This window comes from Calliopsis andreniformis, unplaced genomic scaffold (assembly GCF_051401765.1).
Source record: "Calliopsis andreniformis isolate RMS-2024a unplaced genomic scaffold, iyCalAndr_principal scaffold0022, whole genome shotgun sequence".
NCBI lineage: Eukaryota > Metazoa > Arthropoda > Insecta > Hymenoptera > Andrenidae > Calliopsis > Calliopsis andreniformis.
Genome location: NW_027480432.1, coordinates 3,425,388 through 3,442,181, shown reverse-complemented (window position 1 = coordinate 3,442,181; position 16,794 = coordinate 3,425,388). Strand labels below are relative to the sequence as shown.

Here is a 16,794-nt window from a genome sequence, read left to right as displayed (position 1 = left end):
TTACTGACCTAATATAATACCCAACAAGGCCCTGATTTCCAATCAAACAGCACTCACCAAAATTACTTAAAGAGGTAATTAAAATTACCAGCCAATTGGTTTTCAATTAGCGATACTTTAACGCGAATTAAATGCTCGTGAATAAATTTTCGCCATCAGTTTTCGACAATAATCCGATATTTCAGCTAACCAATTAACAGCACAATACCAGGCTTTTCGGTAATCGAATTCAGCGAAGCCCTTTGAAAATTATTGATGCAACGTGCATCCAATACACGCTTTACTTTACATAGCGATAATCGAATCAGTTGGAGATTTGACGACTCGTAAAAGCTACGACGAAACGAGATGTTCCTTCCGTGGATTCGCCAATCAAGACTCAGAGACCTTATTTCAGACTATTTCGTTTGCGAAAGGAACGGTTAAATTAAAGAGCTGTTTGCTGAGACGATTGAGTAAGGACATCGATCGATGCCCCTACTAATGAATGTATTTACATTTGCTAAATATGGGAAGGTAGAGTGGTAAATTAATAATTTATATTTCAATGATCTCATTATTTTTTATGACTATCTAGGTACTTTCTCTTCCTCAAGAAAATATGAACTAAATTTCTTTGAATTATTGCTATTGAAATTTTATGATACTATCTTTAAAGCCATTTCCTCTATTTTTGAAATAAAAATTACGCGTATTTGGAAATATTACATCTTATCTTCCTAATAAAAATATTTGCTTGGGGGTATCTTATCTTTGACGATAAATGAAGATTTATGAATTGATCATTGATAAACTTCGATTTGTTTCACAGAAATTGATTGTAAACCGCAATTACTCCGCCTTTACTACTTTTCGCCAAAAAGTTAAGGAGATATTCCACGTGCAATATAAATCAACAGTGATCATGGAAGACCTACTTGGCAAACTTTTTCAATAAAACGAATGCCAAAGAGTACGAACCATTTGCTGTCTAGGTGATCATAATTCATGGTGGCAAAGTTGGACCAAGAACTCAGAACTCCTAGAAAAAGCTTCTGGTTGCAAATACGTAAAAAGATGGGCAGATGGTGCTCAGAACTAAGTAATTAAAATCTTCTCTACTGAAACGTTACGGTAACATAATTCATACGCTAATTAATTCTGTCAACGTCGAAGTACCTCTCAAGGGATCTCCTGTTTCTGATCAATTTGTTTAATCAATTCCTTCGTCTTTTGAGGATGCCTGGAGATCACTTAAGGTAATTGAACCACGGGAAGACGCCCTAATTTCGTGCAGTAATAAGCTCTAAATTTAAAGCAGAGACTCGAGCATGCGATGTTATGAAAACTGCTGTTATACAGGAAACTGGCGGTGTGATAAGGAGACCCGGAAGAGGGCCACTTTGTGGCTGATATAAACATCGAGGTTGAATACACGTTGAAACGAGGTTAAACTCGCCTAACTATGTATAAATACGCCAAAAGAACGACATGCAGAACGTGAATACTGTATGCAGTTTATTCACTGCGGACCGACGAGTTGAACTCCTTTTTTATAACTATGTTTGTGCTATTGAGTGAATTTTACGCAATATTGCTAATGAAAAGCTGAGTGGTAAATGACAGAAATATTCTGCGCATGTCCATTAAAAGTTAAATTATGGGCCCTTAATGATCCTTAAGGAGTTCATTCTATTCACAGTTCTAAGCAGATTCAGTAAATTTCAGACTACTAAATCGTAGAAGTACTTAAAAAATTAAAAATAGTGTACAATATACACAACCATATTTAAGAACCATAAAATATCTCAACATCCCTTGCTCCACACCTCTTCAATCACTTCTACACTCCCCAGTTTCACGACACTCCACTTTCCAATTTTTGTCACTCCTCCTCTAAAGCACCACCAAAAAATTGACACCTGAATAAACAAAGTGACACTCCAAAACAATTCAGAAGTGATCTCCAGCTCGGACAAGCCACGATTGCCCTCAGGCGAGGACACGTTTTATCCAAGATCTCTAGCACCGTCTTAAACGGACGAAGAAGAGACCACTTGCGCTTAACTTCACCCCCGAGACGTTTCTTCGGCTGTGAAACACGCCCTCGACAATTGCCACCCTCATTACACCCCAAAGGCTGACTAACCAGATTCCAGTCGCCAAAAGCGCGAAACGAGCGTATCCTTCAAGTTAATCGTCCCAGGAATTTTCTACCCTCCGATTCGCCATTACTCATTGCGATAATTAACGCGACGAATAGACCCACGTAGCCGAGCAATTTCGTCGCGCCTAGTTTGTCGTCGTGCCTACTCTCATTACCGTGTCTGGAATAATTAACACTCGTCGAAGCGGTGCTTTTGACACCCCCGAGGGATCGAGGGTTCTGTAATCTGCTTATATCTGCAGTTTGCTAATGTTTACGCTATGCTGTTTACTTGTTTCGAGGTTAATGCAGTTCGGGGTTTGGGCTTCTGTTTCGAGGGGAGCAATTTAGAAATAGGGAGAGGGTCAAAATGAGCTCTTCATTAGTCGGTTCTGGGAAGAGCACTTATTTTTGTGAATGTTTTAATGAGAAGTGGGTGTTGTTCGATGGAAGAAGGGCTTGTAATCGGAGTATTCTAGAGCTGAATTTTTATGTGAATTATTACTCAAGTGTTTTTAGCTTGAAGGAGGATTTTAAATACTGTTTTTAGTGGCTAGGGTTTTGTAACTAGTTGGTTACTTAAAAATAAAGTTTCTGATTTGGAGGTACTGAGTTATTTAAATTTATTTTAACTGTGACTGGTTAATGAGATATCGGGTTACTCGAAGAAAGCGGAGTACACCAGAGGAACTACTCGGTTCTAATGGTTCTGGGAAGTAGCACTACTCGGTGTTTTACAACCCCGTTGACCTCTCTCAGTAGAACGCTTCGCTACACCCCTAAAGGGGCTGGCGTAAGATACTATCGTAGATAGTACTCATTAGACTATCGGTGACTGACTCGACCAGTGACTCTCATTTTAATCCTAATATACCGACCTTTTACTCTAATTCCAAGCTAGAGACCACATCTAATTTGTCGAGAAATCTACTTCACAAAGTTTCTAAAATACGATAGTAAAGAAAAGACACTAAATAAAGTGTCAATACACTTGGTATTTAACATTCCTCTCGTGAAAATGCAGCTGAAGTCTTCAAAGTCTGTACTCATGGAAATTCAGCAAACCTCCAGTATTTAAATTTCCAGCATCAGCTACGTTACTCTTCCCAAAGTTAAGTGTAACTCCAGTGTTTGTCGTACACAGGATTCAAAGTCATGCAAATCGCCGTGTCAGAGGGATACCTAGCCGCTCTACTATAAACATCCCTTGCAAAGTGTCTATTTCCTGCAATCGAGCCTAGTCCTTCGCTCGATCTCTAAACCAGCGATCTAGGCAGTCGATCAGACAGAAACGCAATTTATCGAATGGTTTTGGCCTCCAGAACGCCTAGGTTAGCAAATGGGAAAGAGCACTGGATAGCTCGGGGCCATTCCGCTTGGGTGCTTTTAACGATTACTCCCCAAGTCGTTGCAAATAGATCGCTGTTTCTGTGTAGGATCATTTGCCGCGAGATTGGAACGAAAATTGAGAATCGATGATCAATCAGGGTGAGGTTGGCTTCGATGAGGTCGAGAGTTGCCTAGGTAATGCTTCTCAATTTTTAATTCTGACTTAGACTGGGAATTATTTAGAGTTTAGAGGCAGCTTGATGGAGTAGCCAATAAGGATACAGTTTCATAGGAACTGGGTCTTTAAATGCAGGTATTTTAAAGGAAAGACTACCATTGTGTATTTTATTACAGTTTTACTATCGACAATTAACTATTGCAATCGATATAGTACAGAAAGTGAAATAGAAAGCTAAAGAAAAATTCGCTACTCTAAGCGAAGACATTTTACTCTAAATCTAAATAGCAACCTCATACTTCTTTTTCAACAACAAACCTCACGTAAACTAGTGATTATTTTTTATTCTTCAATGTACCTAAATATGCATAAATCTATTCACAGCAAGGGTCATATCTAGCTTCAGAGTAATTCAGAATTCAGAGTAATTTTTTCTGAAATCAGCCTTGATCCCAACGAGTGCACCTAGTCTTTCTATTCTCGTTCCCATTATCGTTAGCAGATGATACAGAATCCCCGAGAATGGAATGGCAAAGAAGTCGAACGCTCAATAGAAGCAACGAGGATGCACATTCGCCTGGAGATACGCGCGATTACGCGGGATGAATCACTGCGTTGGATGACAAGGATGCAACAGACTGAATGCTTACAGCGATAGGGATAAATCAGGGGATTGTGGTAGCTACAGGGAACGAGTTTCAACGTGAATGCATCAGCACGGTTTGGGTCGAGACCTGTGGAATCGTGACAAGGATATCCCCGTCTGTCGGCTTGAAACGAACGCCTGTGTACCATGTGTCGGGTGAATGCGTGCACGACAGACGGTTCACATTACAGACGAAATTGGAACTCGAATTTGAACACAGCACGTGGGGTCGGTGGGAGATTAAAAGTTGGTGGAAAAAAAGATAGAGATAAAAACATCAGTGCTCATTTTCTCCTATGAGTAACAGATATATAAAAAACGAAATAAAAACAGAAGTACTTCAGTGAAAGTAGTATTTGATTGGTAGTAATTATTGTAGCAATTTACCACTAATTTACGCGACAGAGCCAGATAACTCAGGCTATAAATATATTTTCGATAAATTCTGAGTTAATCGATATATGACTCGCCTTTCGAAAAACGTGATTAAGGTGATCAAATAGAAGTCATTTGCACATACGTAAAAGCTACTATCAGTCACCACGACGAGTTCCATTCATGAATCACTCCAAATGATTTCCCGGATCTAACCACGCGTTCAATGTATTCCCGTGTCTACAGTGCTTACAGTTAATCACGATGATAAATGCGAGTGTTGTGACGTGTATCCAGCATTACATAATGATGTCAGTTATCGTGCATTCTAATGTCTCTGATTTTGCTAGCGGTACATGTTAATTCGAGTTTCAGAAGAGCTTGGTGTAATTATTTAATGATTATGAAAGGGTTTGATATTTTTTCGCGTTAAGCTGTTCTTTCACGTATGCGACTCGTGACACTAAATGTGTTTAAAGAAACGATCTTAGATATATGAGTAGCGTGACTCAGAAGGTATTTAAAGTTTCGAGATTTTTGCTGAAGTCACAACTCCATCTAGACTAAATTTAATGCAGGTATTTTTTTATATGTATAATATTTGGTGAAAAGTTAATTTAGTAATTTAGTTAATGAAATGTTATCACAGATTATAACAGCACAGAAAGTTAAAGTGGAAATTGCTGGCTGGAAGCCAGAGATTGACTTATTTAGTTGCGAATGAAGATGAAACGCGCTGGATTCAATAAGATCATCTAACGAAGTTATAAAGTGTAACAAGCTTTTATTGATCGATAAATTTAGAATGCTATTCCGCATCCTTGCATCTCTGTAATCTGCTCCAGAGAAACTATTACTCAGGACGGCGTTATCGCTAGCAAATTATGTTAGCCACTGACCCTTGCAACGAACATTATGCGACTCGTTATCGATCATGAATGACTAATGATCCAATAATGTGTTTCCAATGATCACGTCATAGGATGTTACATTTGGTCTAATTGCCGATTAATGTTAACACATGTAATATACGATTCCGATGTAAATATTGAAAGTTACCAAGTGCACTAAATAACTCTAATTACTTGAAAATTGGCACTTCAAACAAAATATTAATAACCTTAATTTGATGCACTACCGAAACTTCTTAATTAACACTTGGACCATTGATCTTTCATGCAAATCTGTATTAGTATTAACAAGAATAAAAAATAAATACCAAACTCCACATACTGCAAATATTTGAAGAAAAACTCTTTTCTCTGATTCCAAATTGACAATCAAGAGACTTTCTATAGGCGTGTTAAAAATAAATGAAGTTCATTTAAACAACTGCTCCTAAACAAATTACGTAAACCGACCCGACAGAATTGCTCACAGTCCACATTTCTTTTTGTGTCTGCTAACGTAACGCTGAATAAAAGAACGTAACTATTTCTCTACAAAATGAAGACTTCACTCCTTACGAAAGAAATGGGTCACTGGGGATATTCGTAAAAGATCACCGAGGGAACATCTACTTTTACCGAGCCAAATGATAAACAGTCCCTGAATTTTATACCCACTCCAGAACAGGACGTTCATTATTTCAGGGGGGTCACGTGGCCCAGTTTTCGTATCAGCTTCGAATATTTGATCCCCTCAATGGCAGATTATCGAATAGCCTATTCCAATCTGCTACCGCAGTTTGCCTCGACGACAGAGATGAATGTCAGGACAGTATTATGAGTTTGGCTAAAGGCTCACGGAACGTCCATCCATATTTATAAACGTCAGGTTTATAGACGACTGGCGACAAACTCGCTATGATAAATAAAAATACTGAAGGACTTTTGAAGCGTAGATGGATGTCATAGATTTCGAAATCGTGTTTCAGGTCAGCTTTGTAGATTATTGATAGCTATTTTTATTTTCTCGAGTTTTAACTGGGGTTTTCGGGTGCCTGGTAATACTTTGGGTACCTTGGTGCAGGTATTGTTATGATAATAAAGGAAACTGGAGAAGTGTTAAATTTGCTGAAAAAGTTCTTCTGAATTTTGAGCAGATAATAATTGTTTTCTCGGGCTGTGAAGATATGGAACACGAATTTATATGATTCACAGCGAGAGAGGCGATTCTTCGTATTTAAATGCCTTTGGAATGATATAATAGTTTCCAGGTCAAAGGTCTTGGATTATATGTAAGACTTAGATCCTTTATTCTAGTAGTAATTTTTCTTTTATTATGCGTAGTACCTTCTCTTTTAGGATTGGTATTTCCTATCTTCGAAGCAGAGCCCGAGGTTTTAAGAGCTTATAATCCTTAGGTGTGGAAAGTACTTAATATTTAATTACTTCTAGAAGTGTTTTGGCACACATTTTGGAATGAATAATTAAGCTTCTTCTTTAATTCACTGACATCAATTTTGCATTGAAATTTCTATTTGGAGAGGTTACATAGAATACTTCTTATTAATTTAGAATAAACTTGGACCCCAAATATTAAAAGATTAAATATTCTTCATTCTCCCTGGCGAATACTCCAAATTCCTAAAACCTTAGACTCTCCTTGACACCTCTCATCTTCAAACAAAGTCTTCTTCCATATATCGCAGCTTCAACACTATCAGATAACAAATAAATCCAAAGGATGTGTTACTCTGTTCGTCAAACCCATATCCATTATCACATTTGAGAGTCACATAACAATTCCATTACTCATAACATACTAACCACAATCTTCACACCCGAATAAAAGTTGTCCACCCAATCCTCTATATCCACTAGTACCAGTCAATACTTCCCCACTCGAATTGGCCAGCAAGGAGCATTCGTAGGAAATTCACTTCCCGTTCCAGAAACTCGAGGCGACAATAAACCTATAGGAACTGCACCACGATCCCAGATAACTTTAACGAATTGCTCCTATTCTCGAGCAGAACAAACACAGCAACGCAGCTGGTAATTAGTATCAATCACAATTAACACCAGCGCATTGCAGACTCTCCAGGAACGTGGCGCGTGGGCGACTAAATATGTAAATAATAATCCCGTATCTATCAAGGCGGTGATTTACTATGCGGCAACGATGAAACGTGACGTAAGGCGATAAACGTAAAATCAGCGACCTGATAAGGGACTCACAACCGTCGCGACGTGATTTCAGTAAAATCGTGGAGTAACGTAATCGTAAATTGTTTTATTGGAGCTTTCGACGTGACATGTGATACGCTCTTCCTGGTAACTGTACTAAAAAGAATTGGGTCTAAGATTATATAAATTGGGTCCTTAAAATTCGTTATCGTCTCTCAAGAGATACCAATGTTCTCCAATTGAATCGGCGAATTGAAGAACAGTGCAGTGCAGGTCCAGAATCAGCTATTTTTAGATCATTTTAAAATTATATCTGGACCCCAGCGACACGGTAAATTAAGTTACAGAAAAAAGTAGATATATTAAGGGGTCTAGATATATCAAATGTACAGAACTATATTTTGGAGTAAATATCTCAAAATGTACTTTTCGAACTCTACTGCTGTTTAATTATATTTGCTAAAAAACACTAGCAACTGAAGCCCTATATAACTCCATTTTATCTAAATCCTAAAATATTAAATCCCAGAAAATAGCAAAACGTAATCCCCGACCTACAACGACAAAATCAGCTCCAAAACACGCTGCACGAAATTCGCCAAATAAATACGAACACTGCAGTGCCTCTCCCCTCTCTAATGTCCATGTTTGTTCGAGGCAGAAGCGTGTTTACGTATGCACCGTAGGTAACACTGGCGGAATTCGAAGGCGACAAACTGGATCCCTGGTTAATCACCGATTTATTTTAGGGAGCCTGTTGCTCGAGAAAGTCCTCATGCAAACGTGGACACGCAAAGAAACTGGCACCGAATCGAGAGAAAGCTGTTACCTAAGTGGCCACGAATTTACGAGCACCAGAAACAGCAAAAGTTTCGCCTCTATATCCCCTGTATTCCACACTGGAGTTCCCCCCTCTCAGAGGGCACAGGAGGCACGAGTATCAAACGCAGGCTACGCGATATTAACATGAAACAGCGTACAGAAAAACTCGTGGCTCTGACACCATATTAAACCTCGTGTTAGCAGAACATAGGATAGATAATAAATGTCAGCACTCACGTTTCTGAAGTTCTTCGTCCTGGTCAGGGTGGAGGACACGCCGAGGACGCGGGAGACCTCGTACCATCTGACGACGTACAGAGCGCGAAAGGACACAGTGGCCATCCTCTTGCGACGCCTCCGTCAAGAACGGAGCACTTTCTTGACTGTTTAACTTGCTTTTCGTGTTCACGAGTCACTGACACCTGACACAGAGGAACCAACGACCGTCTTCGAGCGACTACCTTCGACGACGGGCGGCATCGCTTGCCGGCTCGTCCCTGCGGCCTGAGACCCAGACCTTGCGACGGCCAATAGCGTGACATGCGCGAACCGCGCTGCCTCGGCCGCCATTAGCCGCGGCTGCGCCGACCAATCCACGCGCGTCGCCGCCCGCCGCGCGGAGACGTTGAATATTTGAAACGCTGCTGCGCGCACTGCGATGGGTTCCTGGGATTTTCGGGGGTTTGCTGAGGTTTTTGGGGGGCAGATGGGGCTTTCTTCTTGGGGTTTTATAGGATTGGGTTCGAGGCTGGATTGGGAAGAGGTTTTGGAGGGAGAAAGGCGGTTTTTAATAGGTTTTTGGTTATTAGTGGGGAGGGGGAGTTTGCGCTTGCAGTGGTCTTTTTAAATGAGTTTAATTAATAGAGTTTAATGTTTAGGAATGTTTAGTTGGTATTAAGGTTGAGAAGGGGAATCGGAGGAGTGAATATAGTAGTTTATTTTTAGAGAAGTGTACTTAATATTTGATAATAAATTAAAGAGTGTCCTGACGCTCTCGTGCCTCATCCTCTGAGGCATTCAGCGCTCAATCTTAAGTTTGGATATTGGATATCGCTAGTTTCTATCTTTTTTCTATATTTTAGTATACTTATCTACGTGAGAATATTGATATCATCACCCTGCAAGCCCTCTAACTGTAATTAGCATTACCTACTCTCTGCTATTCTAAAACTCTGTATCTTTTCCAATAGAATCCGCATCAAGCTTCACAACTATCTCAACCACCGATGCAACATCACTCTACACGCGTCAAATTTTTCATAATTAACCCCTAGCCTCTGACGTCCACAGTAACCTTTCGAAATTCAATAATCTTATACATACATTCCCAATGTGGAAGACTACCCCTCGCCTCGCAGGACCCACTTCGCAATTGGCGCGAAATCAGGCTCTCCCCAAAAGATTGCCTCCGCGAAGAGATGTCTGACACTCACTACAACGATTATGATTATACTTACTACGACGACACGGAGCTCAGCCGTATCACGAGCTTCTACAATGGCACTCTATCCTCTGCTTCTTCCTTTCCCAGCATGGCTCGCGTCATCCTCGTGATCCTCTTGCGCGTGGGCTTCGTCCTCATTCACGTTGGTAGCGTGCCCATCGACAACGTTAACTTGATTCTTCTGCAAAATATCATTGATTTTTGTTGGGTGACGATAACGTACGCCCTAGTCGGCTTTATCATCGCCTACAATGGCGACGTGGGTGGATTGGTCGGCGAAGGATACTGGATAGGCAACGCGACTGTTGATAAGGACGAAGCCATAGTTGGTTGGTCTGCAGTGGTAATCGCTGCGGCGATTTGCACCTGTGGTATCGTGGGAAGAACGCACACTGTCGGATATCTGGTGATAGGATTCCTCCTGGCGGCGTTGATGCAGCCTCTGGTGATACACTGGGCATGGACACCTAAGGGATGGATGAAGAGGAATGTTTTGAGTGGAAGACATGTCCACTTTCGCGATTATGCTGGATCTGCGGTTGTTCACCTTGTGGGAGGATTGTCGGGGTTCATAGGGTGTCTGATACTTGGAAGGAGGATCCTCAGGTTGGATGCTATAGATGATGCGAGCATTGCTGCCGGTTCTGCAGGGACCGTGTTTGCTGGACAGCTGTTGGTGTTCCTTGGTCTACAGGTAATTGAGGGTCCTTTGATGGTAAGACCTTCCTAGTTGACCACGAGAGGATTCTTCCTAAATCTGAGAGAGCTGCACCATTTTTGATAGCTTCTGAGGTAACTTTAGAGTTCTAGAGTGTAGGGTTCTAAATCAGGGTTTTCTTTTTGGCTGTGACCACCTCTGTCCTCTTTCTTCTTTTATTCTCATTTTGTTCTTGTCCCTATCTTCCCTTCTTCCACATTCTAAGAGACCATACAGCCTCTGTTGAGAAATTCTTCTCTAACTTAATAGAAATAGTACTGAAGTTAAATTTTAGTCCACTTGGTGGCCTAAACTGGCGGTACCAATTAAAGAGAACTCACTTTACTCAGATCTCTCAAATTTCAATCTCCTTCTCTTCTTCCAGAGCCTCAGCATGCCCTACACCACAGATTGGCTTCGAATACGGCACAGTAGTCACCACAACATCTACCTGAACAATCTCCTAGCTGCATCCTCGTGCAGCCTACTCGTCGTGGCTTTTCATTTCATGCTCACCAGTGAAGAATTCAATCACTGGACCGTGATGAGGTGTGTCCAAGCCACGGTTGCTGGACTGGTGATAGTATCAGCTGGTGCAAACTTTTACTCTCCTCAAGTGGCGATCGGTCTTGGCTCGACAGGAAGTGTATTATTCTATTTAGTCGCGAGGCATGTCTTTCACAGCGCTCTCGAGGACTACTGCAATATCGTGGCTATACATCTTGTCTGCGCTCTTCTGGGCAGCTTCCTGGCGCCCCTCTTCGACATCGAAGACAACGATGTGACATTCATGCTACTGAATTTTTCTTGGCAATTAATTTGTCTGATCGTGATTACCTCTTTCGTTGGGATTGTTATGTGCATCGCGTTTACTGTTCTGGAGTTCATGCACTTGCTGAGGAACAGGACGGAGCACTTGAATCATTTGAGGGCGAGTATAGCTTTGGGAAGAGGTCCTACGAGGTTCTGGAGGAGACTGTTTCAAAGTGAAGAGGATCCTGATTATCTGCAACCGGGATCAGCAGCGAACCAACGACCGAATGTTGGAGCTCATGCCAGGAAATATCAGACTTAGGGTGGTAGAAACTGAAAATGGCGTGAAAATTGATGTTTAAAATAAAGAGTAGCTAAAAAAGAGTAGAGTCAAGTACTTGATGATTCCAAGGATTTTAAACATTTCTTTTATTAGAACTTACGAACTATTCGTACAGTTATTACAGTATTTTACAATAGAATAATTTTAAGTTAAATAATCAAAGGTTCTATTAAAGTGTCGTACACATATTCTACACGTGTCTCGGTTTATTCGTACAATGATAGCTTTCCTTCACTTCTTTCATTTTTATTGAAACATCCACGAAACGGTCATTGCTTTCCACGCATTTTCCATGCCATCAGAAATGTGTTCTGACAGATATTAGCAGTATTTCATCGTTGATTGACTGTGATATTTCTATGAGTATTAAAATACAGTTGATCGTGAAGTAATCGTACGAAAATTTTAAGTATAATTCTTAACTAAAATTTATGGCTTTCTGGGTAGTATTATAAACTTCAGATCTATTTTTATCGAGAAATCAATATTTTAAGCAGGAAAAGTACACGCATGAGTGAACCAACGACGAAGCAGTGCTAATCACGTAGCTGGATTTTTAAATTTCCATATTGGTATTATGAATTTTCCTAAAATTTTGCGACTCCGGGTTGTGAAGTATTATATTATTGTCAGCTGGCAGCAAATCAGACAAATTGTTGCTGCCGCCATAATGAACAAAAATGAATAATTATTGACTCTAGAGATTCAACGTCTCGATCAGGACAATAATGCAACTGTATATACAACACTGTTAAAATGGCACGATTCGACAAAACAAATCAATCGCTTAGTATATTAATATCGTTATCATTATCTATAATAATTATATATATTAACAATAAACTTTGTACATGATTCGTTAAACGCCACGTGACACAGTTTAACGGCAGTATAAAAGTGAAAATAAAATATACAGGGATGAGGGTATAACAAAACGTTAATAAAATACCATCTAAATATAAAACGAATAAATGGCGATGTAAATGTTTTTACGAGGGAATATATAACATGATTTTTTAATTGCTCGTTTTGATCTGCTCTCTATGAATTTTTATATTCACTATTTTTCACGTTGATTAAAGGATGTATTTCTGACAAGTGTTCATAGTTGTGCAATTTCTCTTTCTCGATTAAGTAACGATTTTCTACAGATATGAGAAACTTCTAAAACGAACTACAGACATCCTGCGAACATCCAGATTAAATTAAAAAGAAAAGAAATCGAGAAAATGGCATACCGAGGACCATCTCAGCGAATTGACAAAGGTAAGTGATTAATATATCGTATACAGTGGTAACAAAGACAATTGTAACTGATATGCATTCAACAAATGACCGCAACAATCGGGTTCATCCCACGAATAAAGATTCCATTCGCGAAGATGAGATTTTTTCTGCCACGATCTGAGATTTGCTAAATATAATACACCAGGCATTAAAGCTACCAAAAGATCGCTCGATTTTCTTCAACAATGAATGATTCTCCTATTCTCGAAACTTAGAATCATCGTTAAACCAGTTGCGTGTCTGAACACGTGATAATAGCGATTATTGCAAATAGGTAGTTACCTCCCGATCCAAGATCAATATCAAAAGCTGATCTCGAACTTCCCCAATAGTTTTTCTCTCTCCATCTGAATTTTACCGTATTAAGTCGTTATGGTACACCTACGATCACATCAAAATAGTACGATACATAAATGTACAAACGGACGCGATCACACACCTTTCACATCGACCTCTCCCAACTGTCATCGAGTACCAAGAATAGTATTGTCAAAATATACATAGAATCATCGTTATATCGTTCCTTAAATAACGCTCACACAACGAGAATTAATGTACATCGCGTCTCGAAGAGGTAAGCCAGTCGGGGATGAGAAAAGCTCAAAGTCCCAGACTCTCACTCGTTGAAACGATCCTGCGATTAGTACCAGGATAAGAAGTCGATCACTTTCATGAGGAAATAAATCTCTTCAAACATTGTAACACGATTTGGACAGGATCTTGTCTCGTAGGGAATCAAAGGCATCGCCTCCTCCCAGACCACATTTGGTCGTTTCTCTCACTGACTCAAGCGTTGTACTAACTCTTCTCATTACTACTGAAGCACTAAAGTGTGCGTTTGTTCGTGGTTACTTTACCAAAATATCGATCGAGCCCGAATTTAAAAATTTTCTTCGACTTCGCTTCGGTAGTAATGATAACAGACTTACCCAATCGAACCGAATGATGGCACCAGCGAGCAGGCTGTCTTCTAATAACCACATCCTCTACGAGGCAACAACGATGACAATAATAATACAACGTTAATAATAGTGCTTAACAACGATTCGACAGTCACGGCTTGGTCACACCGTGGAATTGATTTATAGTGACTAGTTTCGCAGGCTCCCCATCGATTTAGGCCAGTTCACTGGGATCGTAGGCCTCTGTCGTCCTTCCATCGAGGAACTGGGGTCCAGTGGAAGCGTTCAATGTACAATTATTTTACAGATCTTCCTCTAGCAGACGATGAATCTCGTTCATCGTCGACACGAGAAGCTCGGAAACGGTGTCGTTTCATATAATCGACGTTTGCTAGGTCATCACCGTGTCGGTGAGGTCCTCCTTCAGCCATTGCGGGATCGTCCTCAGTCCCAGGCGTTTCAACAATTTAACTAGGGCCGTGTTGTGGGATAGATAATACCTCTGCAAATAGGAAACCTCGATCACTTTCAAGTTCACTGACACAGCAAAGAGTTCGAGAGTAATTTAATACACACCTGTAACAATTTGTACGATTTATCCTCCATAGGGGGATACTGGCGACCTTTGCTCTTCCCGAGGCACTTCGTACGGTCCTCGTTCGTCACCTGACAGAAGAACCCTTTCTTCGGGTCGTACCTTAGATGGGACGAATAATTGAAGGCTGGGGTGATTTTGAGGAACCTTTGTAACTCGTGCAGCGTCTCCACAGGATTCTGACGCAGCTGCTCGCCGTCTATGATGTGCAACTGCTGAGGTGGGTAGTAGGAAAGCCACCTCTCCAGGTGCACAGCGTATTTTCCAGGGTTCAAACACCTGCGAAGAGGATTTGGATTAATAATATTTGCTACTACAGTTATATTGTACATATAATATTAGTTTGTTGTCTATTCTATACTATGAACTCTAAAAGATATCTGAATCTAGCTCACCTGTTTCTGAGATCACGCAGCGGTTTGGGAGCCGTATCGCTCGCGGTGATGACCGAATGAAAGGAATAATTATTCGCTACAGGGTCTCCGTGGACCCTCGTGTGCTGGTACCAAGAGTAAGCTCGCCTGGCAGGCGACAGCAATATGGTAATCAATTTCGCCCGCGGTAGAAGCGCGTGAGCTCTCCTCGGCACCAACTCCCCATCAAAGTAGGTGGCTGATTTCTCGAAAAGGTACCTCGAGCTCTCGTTTTTCGACGCGGGGAAGAAGCTCATATACCTGGAACCAAAAATCCTCGATCATCCAACCAATCAATCAAACTAGCACCCTTAAAATTCCATTCCCTCTACTCACCAGTCGAGACCCTTATAATAATTCTTCCCATTAAAGAACTGTATCTCTTCAAAAGTATCTGGGCTCGGTAGATTGCTACTTATTGCTGGGTGAATGGACAGGAACGTGTACAAGGCTGTCGTGCCAGTCTTCTGTGGCCCGATGACCAAGAACCTCGGCAGCTGGTCGCAGGTTTTGTTCCTGGACCAAATCTTCTGATGCCTTGGATCATCGCAGGGGTTCTGGAAAACGACAGACTGTCAGCTCCTCTCACTACCTACTCGAAAGTGTCTGTACACGAAATAGCATAGCTGAAGCGGAACTTACACCCCACACAGGGTCAGCTTCTTCCGGGTAGAGCTGAAAATAGCGCTCGGCGAGCTGCAGGGGCGGCGCGCTGGAGAGCCTCAAGTTCGTCCAACATTGTATGAACTTGATAACCGATTCGAAAGTGTACAGCGCCAGCCGATCGTTCCCATAGTTCGACATGTGCGTCATGAAGATATTGATCTGCAACACAGGGTAGTAGAGGATACAGAATATTTACTGAAAAAGGGAAGCAAGTATTGGATTACTCACGGGGTTGTGCACGATAGTTTGGAACAGCTCGCCGCCCTGTATCGATTTGTCCAGCTTGTCCCTTCCGCCAGGGTATCTATCGATGAAGATCGTGTGCGTGAAAAGGCCACAGGTCTGCCTCGGTAGGACCTAGCACGGAGAGAAGAAGATACTGTCACGTATCGCCCTTATCGTTTAATTTGTCGGGGTTAAAAAAGGCTTGTCCCGGAGGAAATCAATGAGTTGGATCTTTTTATCAGTTTGACGTCTTTGAGAGCAGTAACCTGGCTCTTCGAGAAGGTGGACAGCATTGATTTTTACCTTCGCCAGTTATCTTGTTTGGAACTCTTGGAGAGGAAGCTGGGAATTCTTTTCGGGAATCTGTTGATAAGGGCTTGAAATGAGGAAGACTCTTTTGATTCAAAGATTCAGATGCTTGAATTGAGGGAGATGATGTTTCTTAATTTTTGAAACTGGTTGCTGAGAATTGGAAGGAAATGGTTATTTTTCTTTTAAAGAGAGAGTTTTTATGAAGGGGGTTGCTTGTTATTGAATATTTACCATGATGTTGCGGTGAATGAAGCCCCGTCTCAATCGAGCGGGCCTCAAGTGGGGATATTCTTCCGTGCTGGTGACTTTGATGTTCCACACCTTTTTCCAGGCCTCGTACAATCCTTCGTGGACTGGATAAACGCCTGAGTGATGAGGACTTACGCTGTACCCGCTTCCTGTTGGGATTCCGTGGTCTTTCGCGAACTGTTTGTTCAGAGCCATGTCCAACTGCAGATGAGTTACATTCTCGTAGAGGTGGGGTTGCTGATGATTCCACATATGAGAAAACCACGTAAATCTACAATATAACAGAAACAAAATCACAATTTCTCTAATGGTACAAATCATAATACAAATATTAATTCTAAAAAAGACTAGAATATCCATAG

The 16,794-nt window shown here is 41.0% G+C and overlaps 3 protein-coding genes across 4 annotated transcripts in view; 1 reads left to right on the top strand and 2 right to left on the bottom strand.

Annotated features, from left to right (window-relative positions):
* Positions 1-9,028, bottom strand: part of Mcu (mitochondrial calcium uniporter) — a 55,268-nt gene extending 46,240 nt beyond the window's left edge. For both annotated transcript variants that reach the window (XM_076390886.1, XM_076390887.1), the window contains exon 1: positions 8,784-9,028. In XM_076390886.1, the coding sequence (XP_076247001.1) occupies positions 8,784-8,888 (105 nt within the window). In that variant the 5' untranslated portion in view covers positions 8,889-9,028. The remainder of the gene's footprint in view (positions 1-8,783) is intronic.
* A 176-nt stretch (positions 9,029-9,204) lies between these two features.
* Positions 9,205-11,762, top strand: Amt2l (Amt-2-like protein). The gene is made up of 6 exons (XM_076390362.1): positions 9,205-9,354; positions 9,425-9,476; positions 9,526-9,641; positions 9,690-9,774; positions 9,837-10,684; positions 11,073-11,762. Exons 1-6 carry the CDS (start codon positions 9,205-9,207, stop codon positions 11,760-11,762), a joined length of 1,941 nt encoding a protein of 646 aa, XP_076246477.1.
* An 83-nt stretch (positions 11,763-11,845) lies between these two features.
* Sfl (N-deacetylase and N-sulfotransferase sfl) overlaps positions 11,846-16,794 on the bottom strand; it is a 63,205-nt gene continuing 58,256 nt past the window's right edge. The window contains exons 6-12 of the mRNA XM_076390905.1: positions 16,415-16,703; positions 15,875-16,003; positions 15,623-15,805; positions 15,317-15,537; positions 14,963-15,241; positions 14,549-14,846; positions 11,846-14,474 (exon numbers count right to left, since the gene is read on the bottom strand). Coding sequence (XP_076247020.1) covers positions 14,364-14,474; positions 14,549-14,846; positions 14,963-15,241; positions 15,317-15,537; positions 15,623-15,805; positions 15,875-16,003; positions 16,415-16,703 — 1,510 coding nt within the window. The 3' untranslated portion in view covers positions 11,846-14,363. The remainder of the gene's footprint in view (positions 14,475-14,548; positions 14,847-14,962; positions 15,242-15,316; positions 15,538-15,622; positions 15,806-15,874; positions 16,004-16,414; positions 16,704-16,794) is intronic.

Bases quoted from the DNA above. Each gene is read 5' to 3' on its own strand.
- Amt2l (XM_076390362.1), top strand. From the start codon at position 9,205: ATGGGTTCCTGGGATTTTCGGGGGTTTGCTGAGGTTTTTGGGGGGCAG. The intron at 9,477-9,525 runs GTAGTTTATTTT...AATAAATTAAAG, and splicing joins GAATCGGAGGAGTGAATATA to AGTGTCCTGACGCTCTCGTG. The intron at 9,642-9,689 runs GTGAGAATATTG...AACTGTAATTAG, and splicing joins ATTTTAGTATACTTATCTAC to CATTACCTACTCTCTGCTAT.